The sequence below is a fragment of the Carcharhinus amblyrhynchos genome, chromosome 3, assembly GCF_965287045.1.
Source record: "Carcharhinus amblyrhynchos chromosome 3, sCarAmb.v2.hapA, whole genome shotgun sequence".
Classification (NCBI taxonomy): Eukaryota; Metazoa; Chordata; class Chondrichthyes; order Carcharhiniformes; family Carcharhinidae; genus Carcharhinus; species Carcharhinus amblyrhynchos.
In genome coordinates this window covers 129,881,151-129,902,070 of record NC_137326.1, presented here as the reverse complement: position 1 = coordinate 129,902,070, position 20,920 = coordinate 129,881,151, and the positions used below count along the sequence as shown (strand labels likewise).

Genomic DNA, 20,920 nt, shown 5'->3' with positions numbered 1-20,920 from the left:
AGAGGATGAGCAAGGTCAGATTTTTCCATAACAAATACCAAAGGCAAGATATGGGGATATGCTGTGCAAATGAAGGACTAGCAGAAGACAGTTTTTCAGCGAATGAGAAAAGCCAGGATTTGTTTGGCGAATAGGTATGCAAATGAAGGATTAGAAAAATGATTTGCTGTAATTGACTATAAATGCTAAGTTGTTGGACTGTAACTTCAGAAACACTTGCAGGACAATTGCAAGCTGGTTTCTCCTTGTGCACAAGTCATTGAAGGCCTCACATCAGATTATCCACGGTGTCTAGGTCTGTTTGTACTCAAGTCAACTCAGAGTGCCTAAGGTTGCTGGTACCCAGGATCTCTGACAGTTCTACTCAGCTCCAGTATATAATGTATGGGTCTTCCAACAAAAGAGTGTTTTTGGCTTTAAATCACGTTGTTAAACACCAATTCAATTTCCGCGATGCAGAAAAAGCAGCAGCTTTCCATTTTTAATCTATCATACCCTTTTACACCCTTATAAGCTTATTCACAAGCCTTTTCTTTTCCAGCAATCAGTGCTCCAGCCCCTTCAGCTTTATAATTACGTCCTCTCAGTCACATGTTGAGCCACAGCAATCAGGACCACCCTGCCACTGCAGCTCTCTTCCACCTTCTCAACTGCTAAGACGCACAATTCCCCATTGCCTGTCCTACCAGTTGAGGATTTTCTCGACCGGACACTGTCTAGCACGTCTCCCAACCTTGCTGCCATGGGTGGACGCTGTCAGATCAGCTACACCCAGCTCAGCTTTCCCCAGACTACAACAATTAGCGTTTGATAAACAAGATCCCCGCAAGTCAACAAAAGTTTCACATTCCTCGGTGACACATAAGGGTGCCAGATAAATTCCATCAGCCATGCAGCCTCCTGATGCAAAGGCAGGATCATCAAACAAGCTCCAGTTCCACAAGCAGTTAATCAAAAACCCCAACTGAAATGAACCTCAATGGATTGCACAATGTGTCCAGAGGCTTCTCCCCTTGCAGATCCTGTTTTCCCCCAACCGTCAAAGACCAGGGTTCCAGAAGAGGACAAAGAAAATGTTTCAAAGGTACTCTGAAACTTCCCTTGAAGTCCACCAGCATTGGCATTAATGACTGGGAGGAGCTTGCTACCAATCACTCCAAATGGTGATAACTTGTCCGCCAAGCGGTGTCATGTTTCATTTCCAAATACCTTAATGATGAGGCAGAAGGGAAAGAAAGGAAGGAAGGACGGAAATCCGGCACACTAAATTCCACTTCCTGATGTACCATGTTCCCAAAAATCTGCAGACCGAGAATCCGCCCGTTCAGTGCCGTCAAGATCCATGACAGGAGCTCGTAACCCAGGGAAGGCCTCATCGTCAAATCAAGGGACGACTGACAACAATCATCCTCAGTTCTGGTATCATCCTTGAGAACACGTGTCACACCTTCCCCATTGCCTCCTTATCAAATGAACACTTCCTGGCCGCGCTTGCCCCAAAACCGGAAAATCGCCCCCCCCCCCCCCCCCCCCCCCCACCCCCACAACCCACTACGATTCCCATGGCTGGCAGGATGGGAAACCCTCCCCCCACCCCTCCTAGAACTGCACTGACCACAATCCCACCCAGACCCCAACCCTATCTAGGATTCTATAATTCTCTGAAACTGCAAAGTTTAGGCTAGTGATGGTGACACTGATTGAAGCAGCAAGGCAAACTCTCCATACATCTAAATAAAGTGACATAGGGAATTTTTTAAATCAAAAGTTTAAACCCGAGGCGTAATATGTTATGCATAGAAATACATACAAACCACACAACACCACACCACACCACACAAGGAAGCTATACAATGTAGAGTTAAATCCTTAAATTGAATACCCTATTTCCTGTTGTACAACATTATTACCTTAAGTCACAATACTGATCTGAGCTTAACCTTTGACGTTTTGACTATTCATTTCGCTACTTACTGCTTCTGGTTGAAGGAAATGCAGAACAGCACGCATTCGCCAGGAATATCATGAGGTTTAAGAAAAAAAATTTAGTGCAAACAAGTTCAGCCCAGTATCTCTGCGCGAGCTCTTGCTCTGACAGACACAGAGTAAATACCAGATCAAGAACATCTAATCAGGTAGATGATTTTTCTTTTGTTTGTGGAATGTTATATACTGTGACTGTGAGTGCTATGTTGAGACTGGTTACTCTTTCAAAATTTGATCCCTGTTTCTCCAGGAAAGTTTTTCACCTCAATGTGTTTTTTTTTGCATTAGAAGATAATTAAGAGAATTTTAAATCAGACAGAGTGAACTAAATCTAAATAAGGAGTGAACTCAAAGAGTTGCACACAACCAATCAATCTAAGCACGTCAGTGATCACTGCACTCAGGCATTTAGACTTGTTACTGTTTGAACATTGTGAGAGAAGTCTCAGCGTAGATTAACTCTTTTAAACATGTATGGAATTATATTAGGTCTTTGCCATTAAAGAAATCCACCCCCTGAGGTGGAGAAATCTATGGTTAGTTAGTTCTACAGTAACAAGGCTTGGCAGGGTGGCCCTCGCATTAAGGACAGGAGGTCTGTATTCGGCACAATACTCATTCCAGAAACTTGAGTACATAATCTCGGGTCATTTTTTCACTCACGGGACGAAAGTACAGAAGTGAAAGTCACCAGAGAAATGCAAGTATTAACTTTTGTTTCAACAGAAGCATGTTCTGTAAAATAAATTTTAAGAAAGAAACTTTATGCCGTGGTTTTAAACTGAAGTTTGTTAAATAAATGCCACCAAACAGTACATCTTTCCATCTTTCTCTCTTAATTTCTCAGTAACAAATGTAGCATTCAGTACGAGAAACAATGACCAGTTCTGGGGAAATACATTTGCACAAAATTAGAAGAATCAGTTGTGCAACTCTCTTCCTGGGGAACCAGGTACTAGCCACATTGTAATTGCTGATGCAATCTCCAAAATTTGATGTTTCTTTAAACAAAATGACCAACAGATAGCAGGAAGGTTAGATTATGCATTCAGATTCTAAAAAGTGGAAAGTTTCTTTCCCACATATATTTTGTGACATTTACTATTCACAATTTGTAATGAATTAATGAATTTGTAATTAATAACTATGATTCATTTGCCAGAATCTAAAACATTAGATCCAGAGTATTTCACATTAATGTGTCGAATGAATTAATATTTGCAGGACATTGATAGGTGGCAGGGTGACTAACGCTGCTGCCTCTCAGCGCCGGGGACCCGGGTTCAATTCCTGGCTTTGATCACCGTCTTCATGGAATTTGCACGCTCTTCGTGTGCCTGCGTGGGTTTCCTCCAGGCGCTCCGGTTTCTTCCCACAGTCTGAAAGTGCTAGTTGGGTGCGTTGGCCATACTAAATTCTCCCTCAATGTACCAGAACAGGTGCCAGAGTGTGGCTACTAGGGGATTTTCACAGTAACTTCATTGCATTGTTAATGTAAGCCTTATTTGTGACACTAATAAATAAACTTAAACTGATCTTGTGCTTCCTACTTGCAATAGTGACCACAGTTAGCTCAGTCCAGCAACACCGATAGCACAAGTTTAATTTCCAAACAAGCCACAGTGTTTCATGAAGACCCCACCATAAGACCATAAGACACAGGAGCAGAATTAGGCCAGTCAGCCCATTGAGTCTGCTCCACCATTCAATTAGGGTTGATATCTTTCTCGTCCCCATTCTCCTGCCTTTTCCCCATAACCCCGATCCCCTTATTAATCAAGAACTTATGTATCTCTGTCTTAAAGAAACTCAATGACCTGACCTCTACAGCCTTCTGCGGCAAAGAGTTTCACAAATTCACCACTCTCTGGCTGAAGAAATTCCTCCTCATCTCTGTTTTAAAGAATTGTCCCTTTCAGCTTGAGGTTGTGCCCTCTGATTCTAGTTTTAGCCACTCACCTGCGGTGTGGTGATCCTTGGGTTAAATCACCAACAGTCAGCTCTTCCCTTTGATGGGAGTTTATGGTTATCTGGGACTTATGACCTTTTACATTTCAATAGTACTTCATTCAGTGTAAAAATCTTTGGGACCACGCAAATTTAAAATAGGTGCTATAAACAATGCAAGTTCACTCTTTCATAAAGAATAAACACCAAGTTCTGAATACTTTTACATCAGCATTGCAGAATTTGTTATTTCAAAGGTTTCTTGCTAAAAAGGGGCAGAGCTAACTTCCTTTCTCATCAAGTCCGTTGTCGTTATCTGCTGTTGCAATTCTAACATTTCAAAATAGATGCAAAACATACTGACAAACTTTATCACAGAATAATTATTCTTTAAAGTTTATTTAAAGTTTTCTTTATTAGTGTCACAAGTTGGTTTGCATTAACACTACAATGAAGTTACTGTGAAAGTCCCCTAGTCACCACGCTCTGGGGCCTGTTCGGGTACACTGAGGGTTGATTTAGCATGGCCAATGGACCTAACCACCATGTTCTTTGGACACAGCAGCCAGAGGAAACCTACGCAGGGAGAATGTGCAGACTCCGCACGGACAGTGATCCAAACTGGGAATCGAAACCAGGTCCCAGGCGCTGGGAGGTAGCAATGCTAACCACTGTGCCGCGTCAGTGGACATACTGAATACCTGACCCCAGCACTTCCTGCTTCTCCAGAATTGTCTCTTTTAACGAATCATCGTGTGAAATGGTTCTAGAAAAATAACGTATTCTTTTCTAACTTTCAGACGTATTGATGGCTGATCCGACACAACGTATCGAGATTGTTACAAACACAAATTCCCCCAGCAACGCCACTTGCCAGATTTCCTCTCATGGATTGGTTAGTTTTATCATTACTGCCTATTCATTAATTTGTGTCGTTGGAATCATTCTCAACAGCCTGGCTTTCTGGGTGTACTTCTGTCATGTTCCCAGCAGCAACAGCATCACCGTCTACTTAAAGAACTTGGTGGTAGCCGACTTAATGCTGGTTCTCTCACTGCCAATAAGAATCATCGGCGAGAACAAGATAGGCTCCACAATAATGAGAAAGATCTACTGCAATTTTACAACATGCGTCTTCTATTTGAACATGTATTCAAGCATTCTCTTCCTGGGATACATTGCGGCCACCAGATACCTGAAAATTGTCAAACCACTCAAAAGCTATGCATATCAGACTCTCAAGTCTGCAAGAATTGTCTCCGTCGGAACCTGGTGTGTTCTTCTCAGCCTTGGAACTTCATACATGTTGCTAACAGAAAAAAAGCAACCACAGAATAGAACAAAAGAAACATGCTTAGAACTTAGAAGTGGTTCAGGAGTTCAATGGCATATAACCCTCCACGTTGGTTGCACGTTTCTGTTTCTCTGTGTGTTGATAGCACTTTGCTTCTTTTACTTTCAAACTGCAAAACGTCTTGACAAATCCCCATCTCCAAACTCCCTCAGAAAGCAAGCCAAGGCAAAGAACAATATTCTAATCCTTCTTGCTGTCTTTGTGGTGTGTTTTGTTCCCTACCACATCGCGAGGCTTCCTTACATTTTAAGCCAGATTGATGTCATCGCTGGGTGCTTTTGGAAAAAGACTCTCTATCACTTTAAGGAATCTGCCATTGTGCTGTCCTCGCTTAATGCCTGTGTTGATCCAGTGATCTACTTTCTGTTTTGCAAGGCATTTCGCTCAAAGTTGGGCCTGGACAAAAGCTCCAATGACAAAGATGCACACAATGATCAGTCATTACATGCTAATGCTTCACAAACGATACTCGACGAACCAACAGTTGGCAATTCAATAGTGTGAAAGAATGTAACGTCAATCTCGCCAGATCAGCTTGACCCTGCCATTACTCACAATTATTCCAATTACTAAAAACGAAATAGAAAATTTCTGAAGAGAAATTTTTAAAAATTCAGACATGGGAAAAATGAAGACATTGGCCCTTCACGCCACGCTCCCACTGCAGCCAAAACAGAGAATTCGGAGACAAACCAAATCTCCATTAACTGATGCAGGATGGGAAAATCCCGCTGGCGTCATTGGAAAATTCAGGCCAGTGAATTTATCTAAGAACAGCTGCAAAAGTACTTCACAGCAATTGAAACGCTTTGAAAATATTGGCACATTTTTGTCATTTTGTCAAAACACGGTGACCAAATTGCACACAATGAGATTCCCCCAAACCAACAACGAGATGAATTATGTTAGTCAGCCTCTGGCGATGGCAGCTAAGTGACACATGTTGACCACGGAAGACTTTTAAGATCCCAATTTGAGCCACACCCCAGAAGCTCTGGCATCGTAATCACCAGAAACTACAGCATTCCCCAAGGCTCAAACTGACCATAATACTAAGTCTTTCAGCATGAATTTACTGCATCTAGACTTGCTCTCCACAGCTGATCATTTGGCCAAGAGTTTGTACAGAGTTAATTGACCACAGCTCTCATCAGGAAAGTGGAAACCGCCCTGACCTGCAGCTATTAAAAGCTTCAGGGTTTTTTTTTCTTTGGTTATCTGTCTACTGCTCAGAACTCTGCAGGAAGTGGAAAGCTTCAGTACATTCAGATTAAGAAACTAAGTGCTTTGCAGCAAGAGGACGAGTAACCAAATCAAACACTCTCAACCCTTTCGCAATCTTGGCATTGTCATCAACCTTGGCATTGAATAACTCGTTATGTACTTTGCAGGAGATTAGAATCTAAGTAACCATCCATGCACTAGATATCTGTGACTCACGCTCTCATTCTGGTGGCAGAATCATGAAAACACGGAGAGACAGAGAGTCAAAAATAGAGAGGCATCTCATAGGTAAGCAACACCCACATTTGCAATTAAACAGCTAAAAGTGTGAAATGCCTACACGCGGATAGTTTATAATTTTCATAATTTGCAGTAAAAAAATGTAAGCATAAAAAGGAACTCTAAAACAGTGCAATATTAATCATGGAATCCCAACAGGGCAGACGGAGCCCATTCAGCCCATCAAGTCTGCACCAACTCTCCCCCCCCAGGCCCCATCCCCATATATTTATCCCACTGACCCCCTAACCTACACATCTTTGGACTGTGGGAGGAAACACTCCTGGTTTTGATATAAACTAAAGAATTCTGAGAGGAAAATTAACGCTTCATTGTGTCCCACTGTTGACGGTTATGTAACATATAACATGGCCATGTTACACACACACACACACACACACACACACACACACACACACACACACACACACACACAATGTTCATAGAATCACAGATTCCCTACAGTGCAGAAGGAGGCCATTCGGCCCATCAAGTCTGCACCGGCCACAATCCTGTCCAGGCCCTATTCCCATAACTCCACATCTTTACCCTGATAATCGCTCTGACACTCAGGTCAATTTAGCATGGCCAATCAACCTAACCTGCACATCTTTGGACTGTGGGAGGAAACTTGCAGCCACACCCCAGAAGCCCTTCCACTTGGAGGAAACTCACGCAGACACCGGGAGAGCTTGTAGAATCTGCGCAGACAGTGACGCCAAGCCCGGAATTGGACCTGGGCCCCTGCTGATGTAAGGCAGCAGTGGTAACCACTGTGTCACTGTGCCACCCCATGTTGGTTCAATAATCGAAATGAGACATTTCCTTAATAGCCTAGAGAATGACAGAGACCATTTTAGATCAATGTGTTCACTTAGGTGCTCAGAAAATTGGAAGTGAGGGAGCGCAGCAAGGATCAGAAACATTTTTTGAAGACAGAATTTTTCTGATGGTGGAATTTACCTTCCCACCATCCCAGAAGATGGTGGCAAACACATCCCCGCCAATTCATAGGCCACCCCATAGCCTTTAACCAACCTGATTAGCTTGAGTCCCTGCATTGAAGGAGACAAGACGGAGACTGCAAACAGTGGCCAGAGCCTCAGTCCCAAGAGTTCAGGACGAGGTTGGCTTTCTCATCGCAGGTTGGCAGGTGGGGCTGCGACGTAAGGGCAAGGGGCTGGGAGTGTCGCCAGCGAGGCTGACAGAGAGGGTGGTCCCGAGGGAGCCAGTCCTTTTTGTAGGTGGCAGGAACGGGGCAAAGAAGCTGCCAATGGAGGCATCTATCTCTATTCCACCACCCCCCCGCCTCGGCTTCCCGCACAAGGCCTGAACTGGGTTACTTTACATGCTTCACCCCTGCCACTGAACTCAACTTGAAAACTGATGGTGAGAAGGAAATGCTCCTTAGCTGGTCAGTAACTGGATATTATTAAGGGCCTCCATTGAGGCAATGGCAGGTGGGCTGTAATAAGCCTCAGCATCCCAAAGCAAAATTGCAAGGAGGCCAGGTGGCTCAGAGCCCCCAGTGGGAAGACCATCCAATAAATTTTACAGTTCCCCCTCCCCCCCCACCGCCCACCCAACAAGAACCCAGGGCGGTGGGTGGGGGGGAGGGGATGTGAACTTCCACACTTGATTATATCGCATACCTGCAGTTTTATCAACTTGCTAATTGTCCTGTACAGTTAGTGGAAGTTGAACAATGGTGCGTGTGAACACTTACACTGACAAGAGAGTTTTACAGCTCAACAGAATTGATCCCCACCCTGGAGACCCCCAACCATTCAAAATAAGCAGATAGTCTTCGAATTAAAACAGGGAGGAGTTCTCATTTTAGGAAAAAAACCCTCCATAAAAGAGAGCATAACCAGCTACCTCGTAAGCAACATTAGCACATCTGAATGTGAAACAAGAACCAGAATGATCTTTCATTTTGCTCACTCGTGGTGAAGTGACCATTGGATTAAATGGAAGGAAATAAATCAAATGCAATTAAACACTTGAATAAAATTATGTAACATCATTCGAAAGGAAAGGGTTGTTATTTATACTGCCCTGTTGGCAAACAATGGTACGCATCCATTGTTATTTGCATTGCATCAATCCTTCGCCTAGGGATGATATGGGTTGCACAATGGTACAGTGGTTAACACTGCTGCCTGGCAGCACCAGGGACCCGGGGTTCGATACCCAGCTCGGTTCACTGCCTGTGCAGAGTCTGCACATTTTCCTGCACGGGTTTCCTCCGGGTGCTCTGGTTTCCTCCCACAGTCTGAAAGACGTGCTGGTTAGGAGCATTGACCAGAACAGGTGCCGGAATGTGGTGACTAAGGGAATTTCACAGTAACTTCATTATAGGGTTAATGTAAGCCTTACTTGCGACTGATAAATAAACTTTAAGGATACACGACAGGGTTGAAAATGCACGTAGCCAACATGCCTTTTGGACTGCGGGAAGAAACTGGAGTACCCGGAGGAAACCCATGCAGACACGGGGAGAACCTGCAAACTTCGCACAGGCAGTGACCCAAACCAGGAATTGAACCGGGGTCACTGGTGCCGTGAGGCAGCGGTGCTAACCTTTCACATTTACAAACTAATACAACCAATGTTTTGTGAAAAGCCTTTATGCATCACCTCATTTATGAAAGATACGTAGCATTACACTTTGTAGCATTACAGTCCCACACTCACCACTAGCTCTCCAGCCGAGGAGCATTTCATCCTGCCAGGTCAAAACTATCACTGTGGTTCAACAATTGCTCGACTCTCTGCTCAGGTTTCCAGGATTTCATTGTCATTAGCAAGGCACATTTAAGGTGGCTGACCAGTCGTCAAACCTTCAAAAGCCGAGTCTGCTCTATTCTCTTTCATTCCAAACTTTCACAAACATCCTGCTTGGTTGCGAACTTGACACAGTCCACCCCTGATTCCTCACAGAAGTAGCTGCTTTGTTTCAGCATCCCAGACAGCGGCTGTTATATTCCATAAGGTAATGAGTGAAAACTGCCACATTTTTCCAACTGATTTCTATTTTAGCCTCTCTCTCCCCAAAATGGGCAGGTCGCTTTGGCATTTCTGGTGTTTATCAGAAACTGACGCTGACATTGCGCCTCACCGAGACCTCGCGTCGACTTTCAAAATGCGCTGTCTTACCTTAGCGTAAAGGGGACATCGATGTTTTGACAACAGATACAAATATAGCCAACCCTGCTGGGGGAAATCCTGATATCGGCCGGGATTTTCCGGCTGTTCACGTCGGCAGGATCTACTGACCCATCGCTGACACGCCCACACTGTAGGTTTCCTGGCGCATGAGGTGTAGTCAAAGGGAGATCTGATTGACAGGAAATGGACCAGGAGATCTCGCCACCGGCGAACGGCACGACTCTTCCCACCGCAAGAAACACATGGTGGAGAGGCCAGAAAACCCTCCCCCAGGCCACACTGATTCCATTGGTTTAAGCAATCTAGGAGAATGAAGGAATCCAGGGAAGGGTGCTCCCGAGCATCCAGGAATAGGTCAACTATCGGGGCATAGATCAGCTAGATAGTAAATATCTTTTCCCAAAGGTAGGGGAGTCTAAAACTAGAGGGCATAGGTTTAAGGTGAGAGGGGAGAGATACAAAAGGATCCAGAGGAGTAATTTTTTCACACAAAGGGTGATGAGTGTCTGGGACAAGCTGCCAGAGGTAAATAAATAAAGTTTATTTATTAATCACAAGTGAGGCTTACATTAACACTGCAATCAAGTTACTGTGAAATTCCCCGAGTTGCCACAGTCCGGTACCTGTTCAGGTCAATGCACCTAACCAGCACGTCTTTCTGAATGTGGGAGGAAACCAAAGCACCCGGAGGAAACCCACGCAGGCACTGGAAGAACGTGCAAACTCAACGCAGACAGTGACCCAAGCCGGGAATCAAACCCGGGTCCTTGGTTCTGTAAAGCAGCAGTGCTAACCACTGTGCTACCATGCTGTCCCGTGCAGTGGTAGTAGAGGCAAGCATAATTTTGTCTTTTAAAAAGTGTTTAGACAGTTATACAAGTAAAATGGGCATCGAGGGATGTGGGCCAAACATGGGCAATTGGGACTAGCTTAATCGTTAAAAAAAAGAGTGGCACGGACAAGTTGGACCGAAGGGCCTGTTTCCATGCTGTAAACTTCTATGACTCTAATCCTAACAGGAGGGTCTGCTGAAGGATGCATAGAATGCAAAGAGGTTTCCCCTCCAGTCACTGGGAAAGATGAGACCAGCTTCTCCAATCAAGTAGGTGCGTATGAAAAAATCTGGGAGATGTCTGCAGAAGGAGCATAATCTTTTGAACCTAAAAGCAATGTTGTGAAAGGACCTTGGACAGGTACATGGATGAGAGGGGTGTGGAGTGATATGGTCCAGGTGCAGGTCAGTGGGACTAGGCAAAAAAATGGTTCGGCACAGACAAGAAGAGCCAAAAGGCCTGTTTCTGAGCTGTAATTTTCCATGGTTCTATGGACCTCAGGTAGGTGGTAAGGCACCAAAACACTTTGCAGCTGCCAAACCCCACACAATGCGCTCCCCAGCATTGTCCTATATAATACAACTCAGACCAACATAGTTTGCAGTTCCTCTCATTCCCCTCCATCCAGACACCTTCTCACTATCTCCCCAACCCTCACACAACCTCGTCTGTGTTCCATTGCACTCCCATGTCTCAGTCAAGCTCCACAAAATGGTGTCCATTCCTCTTCCCCACACAATCTATTTTCTACACTTGTAAACTTCTGCTTCCTCTCTAAACACAGGCAGCAAGAGTAACACGGTGGTTAGCATTCCTATCTCACACATCAGATACCCAGGTTCAATCCCGGCCACGGGTGACCGTTTGCGTGGAGATCGCACGTTCTCCCCATGTTTGCGTGGGTTTCCTCCAGCTACTCTAATTTCTTCCCATAGCCCAAAGATTGTGATAGAATCCTACAGAACCCTATAGTGTAGAAGGAGTCCATTCGGTCCATTGCATCTGCACCAACCAAAATCATACTCAGGCCCTATCCTCATAACCTCATGCACTTACCCTAGCTAGCCCCCCCTGACACTAAAGGGCAATTTAGCATGGCTAATCCCCAGCTTGGACATGTCATCAGTAGGTCAATCCACCTAACCCGCACATCTTTGGACTGAGAGGGGAAACCGGAACGCCCGAAGGAAACCCATGCTGACACAGCTAGATTCTGTAAATTCCACACAGACACTACGCTGGGAGTTGAACCTGGGTCCCTGCCGCTGTGAGGCAGCAGTGCTAACCACTGTGCTGCTCCCAATAGTTTAGGTGGCTTGGTCACAGAAAACTGCCCCTTTGTGTCCAGGGATGTGTAGGTTGGATGGATTAGCCATGGTAAATGTGCGGGGTTACGGGATAGGGCAGTGAGGAGGATCTGGATGGGAAGCCCTTTTGGAGTGTCAGTGCAGAGCCAAGGGGCTGAATAAATCATTCTGCACTGTCGGAATACTACGGTTGTAACATAAGAGAATGAGGAACAATTCCAGGGAGGGGCAGAGAACCACAGGGGCCCAGGGACTCCAGTCCCAGGCACAAATATCACCAGGAACAGTCCAGTTCTACTCAATTCCAGTGGCAATGTGGCTGGGCCCACTGCCAAATATAAGAACCGCAGATGCTGTCAGGCCTGCTGAGATCTTCCAACATTCTCTGTTTCTGTTGTAGACTAACCAACATTGGCCAGTTTGCTGTGTAAGTTTCATTCTGACAATCAAATGCTTGATGCTGAGCTGTGATATGGGGAAGTACATACAGACATGCACACACTATGCTCACATGCATGCGCGCGTGTGCGCACACACACACACACACACACACACACACACACACACACACACACACACACACACACACACACACACACACACACACACCTCCCCCCCCCACCCGCATACACACAAGGAAACCATAAAATGCATAGTTAGAGCTTCAAATCGAATGCCTTATTTGCTGTTGTACATCAGTATTACTTAAAGACAACATGCTGATTGGAGTCGAACATTGAATATTCATGCCACCACTTCCTAATTCTGGTGAAAGGAACACCTGGTCTGAAGAGCAGTGCTCGCATTCCATGAAAAGAAAAGAAACACCCTGTTTCCTGTTTAATATCACTATTTCTCAGAATCACGATGCTGGTCCAAGTTAAACTAATTGGCTCAAGACCTACCATTTCTGGTTAGAGGAAATGATGAACACATCAGTTGATCAACATCATAAGAACTAAAAAGAAATACACATGCACGTTCGGTCCAGTATCGCTGCAGGACATCTTGATCCTACAGGCACTGAGGAATACCTCAACAAACACTCTGGTCAGGCAGGTGATTTTTCTTGTGTGTTTGTGGGAGAGAGTGGGGGTCAATGGGTGCTATTCGGATTGGCGGATGGTGACTAGTGGAGTGCCCCAGGTGTCGGTGCTGGGGCCTCAGCTATTTACCATTTATATCGATGATCTGGAGGAGGGAACCAAGTGTATGGTGTCGAAATTTGCTGATAACACCAAGATTGGGGGAACGGCAAATTGCGCGGAGGGTGTGGAGAGTCTGCAGAAGGATCTAGATAGGCTGGGCGAATGGGCCAGGAAATGGCAAATGGAATTTAATGTTGGCAAGTGCGAGGTGGTCCACTTTGGTAAGAATAATGGTAGGAAGGATTATTACTTACGTGGAGAAAAACTGCAGCAGGCGACGGTGCAGAGGGACCTCGGGGTCCTTGTGCATGAGTCGCAAAAACCCAGCTTGCAGGTGCAGCAGGTGGTCAGGAAGGCTAATGGGATGCTGGCCTTCATAGCGAGGGGGATTGAATATAAAAGTAGAGAGGTCTTGCTGCGGCTGTGTAGGGCATTGGTGAGGCCGCAGCTGGAGTACTGTGTGCAGTTTTGGGCGCCGTACTTACGCAAGGATATTTTGGCCTTGGAGGGAGTGCAGAGGAGGTTTACTAGGCTGATGCCGGAGTTGAGGGGGTTGAGCTATGAGGAGAGGCTGAATAAACTAGGCTTGTACTCGTTAGAGTTTAGAAGAATGAGGGGAGATCTCATTGAGACGTATAAGATGATGAATGGGATGGATAGGATAGAGGTGGAGAGACTCTTCCCGCTCAGAAAGGATAGTAGGACGAGGGGGCACAGCCTCAAGATAAAGGGGGGGCGGTTTAGAACGGAGTTGAGGAGGAACTTCTTCACTCAAAGGGTGGTGAATCTCTGGAATTCTCTGCCCGTTGAAGTGGTGGAGGCTGCCTCGCTAAATATTTTTAAGACGCAGGTTGATGGGTTTTTGATAAGAGAGGGGATTGAGGGTTATGGGGAGAGGGCGGGAATGTGGAACTGAGCCACGACAGATCAGCCATGATCTTATTGAATGGCAGGGCAGGCTCGAAGGGCTTGATGGCCTACTCCTGCTCCTATTTCTTATGTTCTTATATATATGTGGTCATCAGATATTTTGAACAACTCTAAGTAAACTCCAAGAGTTGCACATAACCAATTAATCTAACCACGTCAGTTATCATTGCACTTGGTTTTATTGTCTCACATTTAGGTTTGACACTGTTTAAACATTGTGAGGGAAGTTTCAGCGTAGATTAACTCTTCTAAATGGGTGCAGAATCTTACCAGGTCTTTATCATTAAAGGAATCTTCCCTCCCAGGTGGAGGAATCTATGGTTAGTGAGTTCTACAGCAACAAGGAGTCCACCTTGGCACTGTGTTAGAGCCCTCGCGTTAGAGACGGGAGGTCTCTATATGGCACAAGTCCCACTCCAGAAAGTTAAGTACATAATCTCGGGTGATTTTGAACTCATGGGGGCAAAACAACAAGAGAAAGTCACCGGAAAATTGTTTTAACATAAGGAGGCTTTGGAAATTAAGTTTCAGGACCACAGTTTCAAAGCAAAACTTGATCAAATAACTGCACTAGAGTCTTAACATCTTCCTATCTTTCTCTGCTAAATGTTCAGTTATGAATCTAGTGTTCAGTACAAGAAGCAATGACCAGATCAGAAGGATAAGTTGTGTAACTCCCTGACCTAAGTTGTGAAACATCTGCTTGGGCTGTGTCATACACATCCTGAAAGCACTTTTCTCCGTGTACACTTTAACCCGACACATAACTTCAAAATAATTTTGTTTCATCACAGACAAACAATTACAAAATCAGCGGGTCATGGGGAGGAAGAAAGAATGTGCTGAAAAAACACGCCTGTTTTATCTTTGAGAATATAAGAAATAGGAGCAGGAGTAGGCCATCTAGCCCTTCGAGCCTGCCCCGCCATTCAATAAGATCATGGCTGATCTGAAATGGATCAGTTCCACTTTCCCGCTTTCTCCCCAAAACCCTTAATTCCCTTGCCTATCAGAAATCTATCTACCCGTGACTTAAATATATTCGACAAGGTAGCCTCCACCACTTCAATGGGCAGAGAATTCCAGAGACTCACCACCCTTTGAGTGAAGAAGTTCCTCCTCAACTCTGATCTAAACTGCACCCTCCAACCACCACCCCCCCCCCCCCTTTATTTTGAAGCTGTCCCTTGAAGTGTAATAGTATGAATTGTTTCTTAGGCCTAGAAGATAAAACAGGTTCAGTGCAAGGTGAATAACATGAAATGAAATGGGGTAAGAACGGCTAATGGTTGAAGTTCACATAATATGGGCATTCATGGCTTTGTTTAATATTTCCAACATTTGAAGATTTTTCTACACAAGAAGACCAGCAGATAGCACAAAATGAGACCAAGTCATCAACTGATGATCAAACCAACGTAGTTTCCCCTCATACATTTGTTACATTTACCGATTCAAAGCTGGTAATTAGATAGGTGAACAACTATGATATATTTCCAGAATCCAAAACACTGGATTCAGAGGATTCTCACTGATACATTGAAAGCACTACCTTCAGTGCCAAATATTTTGTTCTCACATTTCAGATGTCACAACAATGACTACGCTTCAAAACTACTTCATTAGCCAGGAATGGATATGGGAGAACTGAATTTATGATAGGTGCTACATAAATGCAAGTTCTGTCTTTCAAGAAGAACATACACAAAGTCTTCAAAGCGTAGTTACATCCTTTATTATGTGTGGCAGCATTTTTTTACGTCAAAAGATTCTGGTTAAATATAGGCAGTGGTAAATTCCGTCTCATGAGGACAGATTGTGGCAACTAGGGGATTTTCACAGTAACTTCATTGGAGTATTTATGTAAACTTATTTGTGACGCTAACAAAGAAATGTAAAACTTGTTTGCTTTCTCGCAAAGCACATCAACTCCATTGTCACGATCTGCTGTTGCATTTCTAACATATCATAATGCCTGTAAAATATATTTACAAACTTCCAACAAACAATAATCATTAAAATAAAATACTGGATCCCTGACACCAGCACTTCCTGCTTCTCATAGAATCATAGAACCCTACAGTGCAGAAAGAGGCCCTTCGGCCCATCGAGTCTGCACCGATCACAATCCCACCCAGGCCCTACTTCCATATCCCTACATATTTTACCCGCTAATCCAAGCATCTCAGGACACTAAGGGGCAATCTTAGCATGGCCAATCAACCTAACCCGCACATCTTTGGATGATGGGAGGGAACCGGAGCACCGGGAGGAAACCCATGCAGATGCGAGGGGAATGTGCAGACAGTTACCCGAGCTGGAAATCAAACCCAGGTCCTTGGAGCTGTGAAGCAGCAGTGCTAACCACTGTGCTACCGTGCCACCGCCAAGGATAGTCTCTCAAGGATAGTCTCTCAACAAGTCATTTTGTGAAATGTTTCGAGAAAAATAACATATTCTATTCTAACTTTCAGACGTATTGATGGCTGATCCGACACAACGTATCAAGACTGTTACAAGCACAAACTCCCCCGGCAACACCACTTGCCAGTTTTCGTCTGACGGCTTGGCAATTTTTACCATTGTTGCCTACTCGCTAATATTTCTCGTTGGAATCATTCTCAACAGCCTGGCTTTCTGGGTGTACTTCTGTCACGTTCCCAACAGCAACAGTGTCACCATCTACTTAAAGAGTCTGGTCGCAGCCGATTTAATGCTGGTCCTCTCACTGCCGATAAGAATTGGCGCAGAGAAGAAACTGGACTTCACAATAATGAGAAAAATCTACTGCAGTTACACAACATGCATCCTCTATTTGAACATGTATTCAAGCATTCTCTTCCTGGGATACATTGCGGCCACCAGATACCTGAAAATTGTCAAACCGTTCAAAATACATTCATTTCAAACTCTCAAAGCTGCAAAAATTGTCTCCGTCGGAACCTGGTGTGTTCTTCTCAGCCTTGGAACTTCATACATGTTGCTGACAGGGGAAAAGCCACCCCAGAATAAAACAAAAGAAACATGCTTAGGATTTAGAAGTGGTTCAGGAGTTCACTGGCATATAATCCTCCACGTTGGTTGCACATTTCTGTTTCTCTGTGTGTTGATAGCGCTTTGCTTCTTTTACTTTCAAGCTGCAAAACGTCTTGACAAATCCCCATCGGCAAGCTCCCTCAGAAAGCAAGCCAAGGCAAAGAACAACATTCTAATCCTCCTTGCTGTCTTTGTGGTGTGTTTTGTTCCCTACCACATCGCGAGGCTTCCTTACATTCTAACTCAGGTTAATATCATCACTGGGTGTTTCTGGCAAAAGTCTCTCTTCCACTTTAAAGAATTGGCGAATGTGCTGGCAACACTTAACGCCTGCTTAGATCCAGTGATCTACTTTCTGTTTTGCAAGACATTTCGGTCAAAGTTAGGCCTGGACAAAAACTCCATGGGCAATGACTCACACAACGATCAGTCCTTGCATGTCCCTTCACAAATTGTGCTGGATAACAGGAACACCAGTTAATTCAACAGTGCAAAATAATGTAACATCAATCTTGCAATTGCTCGCAATTATTCCAATTACTAAGAATAAACTAGAAAATTTCTGAAGAGATGGTTAAAGGTGATTAGAAGATGGGAAGAATTAAGGCATGGGGTTTACCTAACAGCTACTGCAAAGATACTTCACAGCGATTGAAATGTTTTTGAAATATTGTCACTTTTCTGTCTTCTTGTCGAAAACAGTGACCAAATTACACACAATGAGGTCCCACAAGTTGGCAATGAGATGAAGTCAGCTAGTCAGCCACTAGTGATGTCAACTGATGAATACATGTTGGCCAAGGAACATTTTAAGACCTCAATGTGAATTGGACCCTGGAACTTCTGGCATCATAAACAAAAGCAGCCGTGGCATTCAACAACCTTTTGCCAGAATCACATGCAACTATAGCATTCACCAAGTCATGTACCTTGTGCAGGATTGTTTTTCAAGACTACATGGGGTCTGTATCCGGCAGTCCTGTATTGTTCCTGCAGCACCATAATTGGTCCTATTAGCTAGAAAGTTTATTTTAATCCGGGCTAGTACTGTTCTGTTATTTTAGTGTTTTCCGCAGGGGAGTTTCAGAGTAGGGCTCAATTCGGCTGACTGACAGAAAAGTTAGGTGATTGGGTGAAGCTAGGCTTACACAGTAAGATCGAGCTTAGATGCTGCTTGGAGTTGTTGGAGAACAGTGTCTCTCTTTCTCTCTCCGGATTTAGAATCTAGAATCTGCCAGGAAATAAATTTATTTCTCAAATTCTGCTGTTTGGTGATGAATCTTTCTCTGGAGGTGGTTGTATGTGAGGTGTCTGTTTGGATTTCTGTCCAGAGGAATTGAAAGGCTAGCAATCTCATATCTATGTGAACATACCTGTTTTTAGTACTAACAGGTTCTGAAGAAGGGGTTTATATCTATGGGGCTATGGCTTAAATTGAAACTATAGAGAGAGCTGCTGTTAAGAATTATAACTTATCATGCTTACATATTTAAATTGGTAAAGTTTATGCCAATTCTTATTGCTGCATTATAAAATGCTCTTAAATGAAGTTTGTTTTGATAAAAACTTCCCAGTCGGTCAATTGAATCATACCTGGAGCAGAACACCTTCTGTTCATCAGGATGTCAAAATCAAGAGGAAAAGTTAGGATCTAGACTAACTTCATAACATATCTTGGAGTTTCCTGTCTGGTCCCCAACAATATCATTAACCAAGGTTCAAATTCACCATAATGATGGGTAACAATGGCATGCACTAAGGTTCAAATTTGCTGCAATCACCAACAACCACAGCACTCACCAAGGTTTGCAATTACTCCAGTCTTCCAGCATGCATTTATTGCATCTAAACCTGCTCTCCACAGTTGATCATTTGACTAAGCCCAATACTATATACAGTATTCCAGATGTGGTCGCACCAATGTCCTGTACCAAAGTAGCACAGCATCTCTATTTTTATATTCAATTCCTCTCGCAATAAATGATAATCATCTATTAGCTTCCTGAATTACTTGCTGTACCTGCATTCCAGTCTTTTGTAATTCATGAATTCAGACACCTGGATCCCTCTTCAGTTCAGTGGCCTCAACAGTGCTCTGTGTAACTGAAGCATAACCTCCCTACTCTAGGGCTAATCTCTATAGCACACCACTCGTTACATCTGGCCAAGCAGAAAATGACTCATTTATACTTACTCCAATTCCTGTTCAAATGCTCGGCATTCTCCTATCGGCGCCAATATGTTACTCTCTATGCCATGAACATTTATTCATCAGAGCAATGTAAAATTTTGCCCTTGATTACACTGGGCACTTGCTGTTTTGCCACCACACTATCGCCCTGTACATTCAGCGGGCGTAAGACATTGTTGTAGGTGAGCAATTACATTGAAAAGGGAATTAGTTTTGAGGGGGAGCAGGACTATCCTCATCCCAGAGCCCTGTGGCCATTTAAAGTAAATAAATAGACTTTAAATTAAAACAGGGAGGAGTGCTTATTTTAGAAAACAATCCTGCATAAAGATAGCACAACCAGCTCCTTCCCAAATAATGTTAGCAACTGTGAAAGTGAAATAAGAACTGAAATGCTTTTACATTTGCCCGAATGTTGTGAAGTGACCACTGGACCAGATAGAAACAAATCAAATTTGATTGGATTTGATTTGTTAATCAGTATTATTTAAAAGGAAAGGGCTATTATTCGTGTTGTATTAAAATCAGAACAAAAGAGGTACTTTAAATGAGCTACTTAATTAGATATATATTTAAGTGGGTTTAATTTAGTAGTTTTGTGTCCTCTAGATAGACTTACATTAAGTAACGGCGTTTGTATGTATGGGCGTTTGATTACAGTTCAATCAATATTTCAATTGTGCCAAGAGATTTTACGACAGGAGAAGTAAACAGGAGCCTGGAAAAGGTTTGTAATGTTGCTTAGCCACACCTTTAGGGCGAAGAGCTTTTTAGTTTTAACTGGGAGCTAGAATAGGAGTGGCTTTGCAGGAAAGAATGGAATATCTCTTGCCACGTTCCTGGAAAAAAAGCCATACAATGGAGCAAGAGGCAAAGAAGGCATATGCCAGAAATCTAGAAAACAGTTAGTTACAGAAACTAGAGAAGTGAAGAGAAAGTCTCAAATTAAAGAAACAGGGGAAGTTGCTTTTGAAGCAGGGTTACTGTCACTGAAGCTAAAGACAGAGCTGAAAGTGCAGACCCTGGTGAAGTTGACTCAGGGAAAGGCAGCAAACAGAAGCAACTGTAAGTTTGGTGTCCACATTTCCAGCATTTGGAAACAATAGTATTCAGTAAGGGACTAAGTACATGAGTTTTTGTGTCCCAGTTTGGATGCTGTGCCAATGCAAGGCAAAGAAAATACTGAAATGAAAGTTAGAAATCTAGTTTCCAATCTAGTTGGAAATCTTTCGTAATACACTGGAGAGAAAACAACATTTGGAAGGATATTGGGAAAACCTGGAGGTGGATCCTTGATGAAAACAGCTGAGGGAAAGCATTGTTTGAAAGACAATTTTAAAGCACGTTTTTTTTAAGAGTGAACTTTGAAAACACACAAGTGGCAATCAACCAGCAGGAATTTAAGGATAAATCCACAGGTTATTGATTGAGTGGTATTAGCCATTTGCTTTCAAAGTGGGATGTTACCTTTGAAGTATGCTTACATCTGTGAAGATAAGGGAGGGAATGAAGGA

At 43.7% G+C, this 20,920-nt stretch overlaps 2 protein-coding genes and 1 pseudogene across 3 annotated transcripts in view; 2 read left to right on the top strand and 1 right to left on the bottom strand.

Annotated features, from left to right (window-relative positions):
- LOC145341129 (mediator of RNA polymerase II transcription subunit 12-like protein) overlaps window positions 1-20,920 on the bottom strand; it is a 564,757-nt gene that overhangs the window by 321,729 nt on the left and 222,108 nt on the right.
- On the top strand, window positions 1,984-5,839 carry LOC145341128 (P2Y purinoceptor 14-like; annotated as a pseudogene). The gene is made up of 2 exons (XR_013886337.1): window positions 1,984-2,135; window positions 4,734-5,839. The product of XR_013886337.1 is annotated as a P2Y purinoceptor 14-like (transcript).
- LOC145341127 (P2Y purinoceptor 12-like) lies at window positions 6,701-20,917 on the top strand. Its single transcript, XM_080186001.1, has 2 exons — window positions 6,701-6,799; window positions 16,654-20,917. The coding sequence occupies exons 1-2, from the start codon at window positions 6,751-6,753 to the stop codon at window positions 17,694-17,696; spliced, it is 1,092 nt and encodes a 363-aa protein (XP_080042127.1). The 5' UTR covers window positions 6,701-6,750; the 3' UTR covers window positions 17,697-20,917.

What these genes read in the sequence shown, in the direction of transcription:
- LOC145341127 (XM_080186001.1), top strand. Translation starts at nt 6,751, where the DNA reads ATGAAAACACGGAGAGACAGAGAGTCAAAAATAGAGAGGCATCTCATA. An exon ending in AATAGAGAGGCATCTCATAG is followed by an intron (nt 6,800 to 16,653) that starts GTAAGCAACACC and finishes TCTAACTTTCAG; the next exon opens with ACGTATTGATGGCTGATCCG.